General features: G+C 38.7%; 1 protein-coding gene across 1 annotated transcript; it reads left to right on the forward strand.

The window, feature by feature from the left end:
* Positions 1-1,402: 1,402 nt before the first annotated feature.
* On the forward strand, positions 1,403-1,981 carry LOC117235836 (histone-lysine N-methyltransferase SETMAR-like). The gene has a single exon (XM_033498202.1). It carries the CDS (start codon positions 1,445-1,447, stop codon positions 1,949-1,951), a length of 507 nt encoding a protein of 168 aa, XP_033354093.1. The 5' UTR covers positions 1,403-1,444; the 3' UTR covers positions 1,952-1,981.

A 1,981-nucleotide genomic window follows, 5' to 3' on the forward strand; every position in this document is an offset into this window, starting at 1 on the left:
ATTCATTAAGTTTTTCAGTTAAGAGCAACAGCGATAGGCAGGAAATCGAAAGAAGAATATTTTCATTAGAGTTTTCTCATGTGTTTAAAATAATCGAAATTTTCAGTAAAACTTCAAATTGATACATCGATATCGAACCCACTTCCCACTGTCGTTCAAGCTTCCGTGCTACAATTATCCTCTGTCGCTTGAGGCCGCTTCGCAAGCGTCGTAATGGCGGCGAAGCCCTCGGGAAAGTTCGACACTTCCCTCGCCATATATTTATGAACGCATTGTGTCTTTTATCATTGCGAAACGAACGAGTTTATCCAGTTACTTGCTGTCAACAGCGAAGGAATTAACTCTGAAAAATACTACGAAGCATATTTTCACCAGAGATAATCGACTCGTCTTTCCACTTTGTTTACGATCCTCGACTACACACGTGCAGCAACAGGCGACGCTGTTGAAACGAAACAACAAACGTAGAGCCCGCCTTTTCGCCTAATCTCAAAGAAAATCTTGCAAACCGTGCTGAGCGTGCACAGGTACCTCAGGTCCAAAGTTCCACGCGATATTTAACGCAGAAAATATGGAATCTGGAAACTGATACTAGAACGATTCGTCACGCGGCACAGTTAAAAGAACCGCACGTTTCCCTCAGGTAACATTCCAAAAACTCGAATCGAATCCGATGTCTCTCGATCGGTTCGTCGCTTTAAATATTATGACTTCGGCGTTTGTCACGCCGAAGAATTTGTTCGACGAGCAACAGCAGGCCGATTTTCCCATAGCCCTAATTCTGAAAGGAAATTGTAAACGTAACAAATTTGACGATCGGCAGATTTTTTTTTAACCGATCGATCTTTGGCTGGATTTTTGCAGTTCTTGGCCATCGAATTAAAATTTCGCATCTTCGATTATAGTATGTTTTGGTAGTCTTTGTACTAATTAATTAAAAAAGAATTAAATTTTTAAAATGTCAAATTTTATAAAATGGATATGATTTCCTAACAACGAATTTGACGTTATAATAATACGACAACTTGATGATACAAGTACCTACTTATACAGAACAGATTATTATAGCGTCGTATACATATATAAATTATTAACATATATATGTACGACGTTGTAGTAAGAAACTTTACTGTTGAGATTCGCTCATACTTCTCGCTTTTACCAAAGAAGCGAAAAGTATTAAAAGTATCAAATTATCCTAATCAAATGGATCGATGCATACGAAATTTCATTTCGCTTCGAGGATTAAATTGAGAGGGCCAATTCTACCATCTATCGAATCGTGTTCTAACGTCAATTGTCAACTATTGGGCAACTAAGTGATTGTCAACGTGTTCAAAGCACCTCATCTATATTGTTCTCTTGTTGTTTGGACTTGTACCTTTAATTTAGTAAAAAATTCTATCGATTAGTTATTTAGTTTCGTTTTTATCCCAATGTAAAAATGGAAGAACGAGACGCGCATTTCAGACATATTTTATTGTATCATTTCCGAAAAGGCAAGAACGCATCGCAAGCACACAAGAAGTTATGTGCCGTATATGGGAATGAAGCCTTGAAAGAAAGGCAGTGTCAAAATTGGTTTGCCGAATTTCGTTCTGGTGATTTTTCACTGAAAAATGCTCAACGATCTGGCCGTTCAGTTGAAGTTGATGGGACCCATATCAAGGCCATTATCGATTCAGATCGTCGTAGCACAACGCGTGAGATTGCAGAGAAGCTCAATGTATCGCATACATGCATTGAAAAAAAAAAATTAAAACAGCTTGGCTATGTCAAGAAACTCGGTTTATGGGTCCCTCATCAGCTTAAGGAAATTCATTCGACGCAACGCATTAGCATCTGCGATTCGCTTCTGAAACGCAACGAAATTGATCCATTCCTGAAACGACTGATTACTGGCGACCAAAAGTGGATAGTTTATAACAACGTTAATGGGAAAAGATCGTAGCTGATGCAAGATGAACCAGCCCAGACGGCA

The sequence above is a fragment of the Bombus vosnesenskii genome, unplaced genomic scaffold (genome assembly GCF_011952255.1).
Source record: "Bombus vosnesenskii isolate JDL3184/JDL3185 unplaced genomic scaffold, Bvos_JDL3184-5_v1.1 scf7180000013320, whole genome shotgun sequence".
NCBI lineage: Eukaryota > Metazoa > Arthropoda > Insecta > Hymenoptera > Apidae > Bombus > Bombus vosnesenskii.

What these genes read in the sequence shown, in the direction of transcription:
- LOC117235836 (XM_033498202.1), top strand. Translation starts at nt 1,445, where the DNA reads ATGGAAGAACGAGACGCGCATTTCAGACATATTTTATTGTATCATTTC.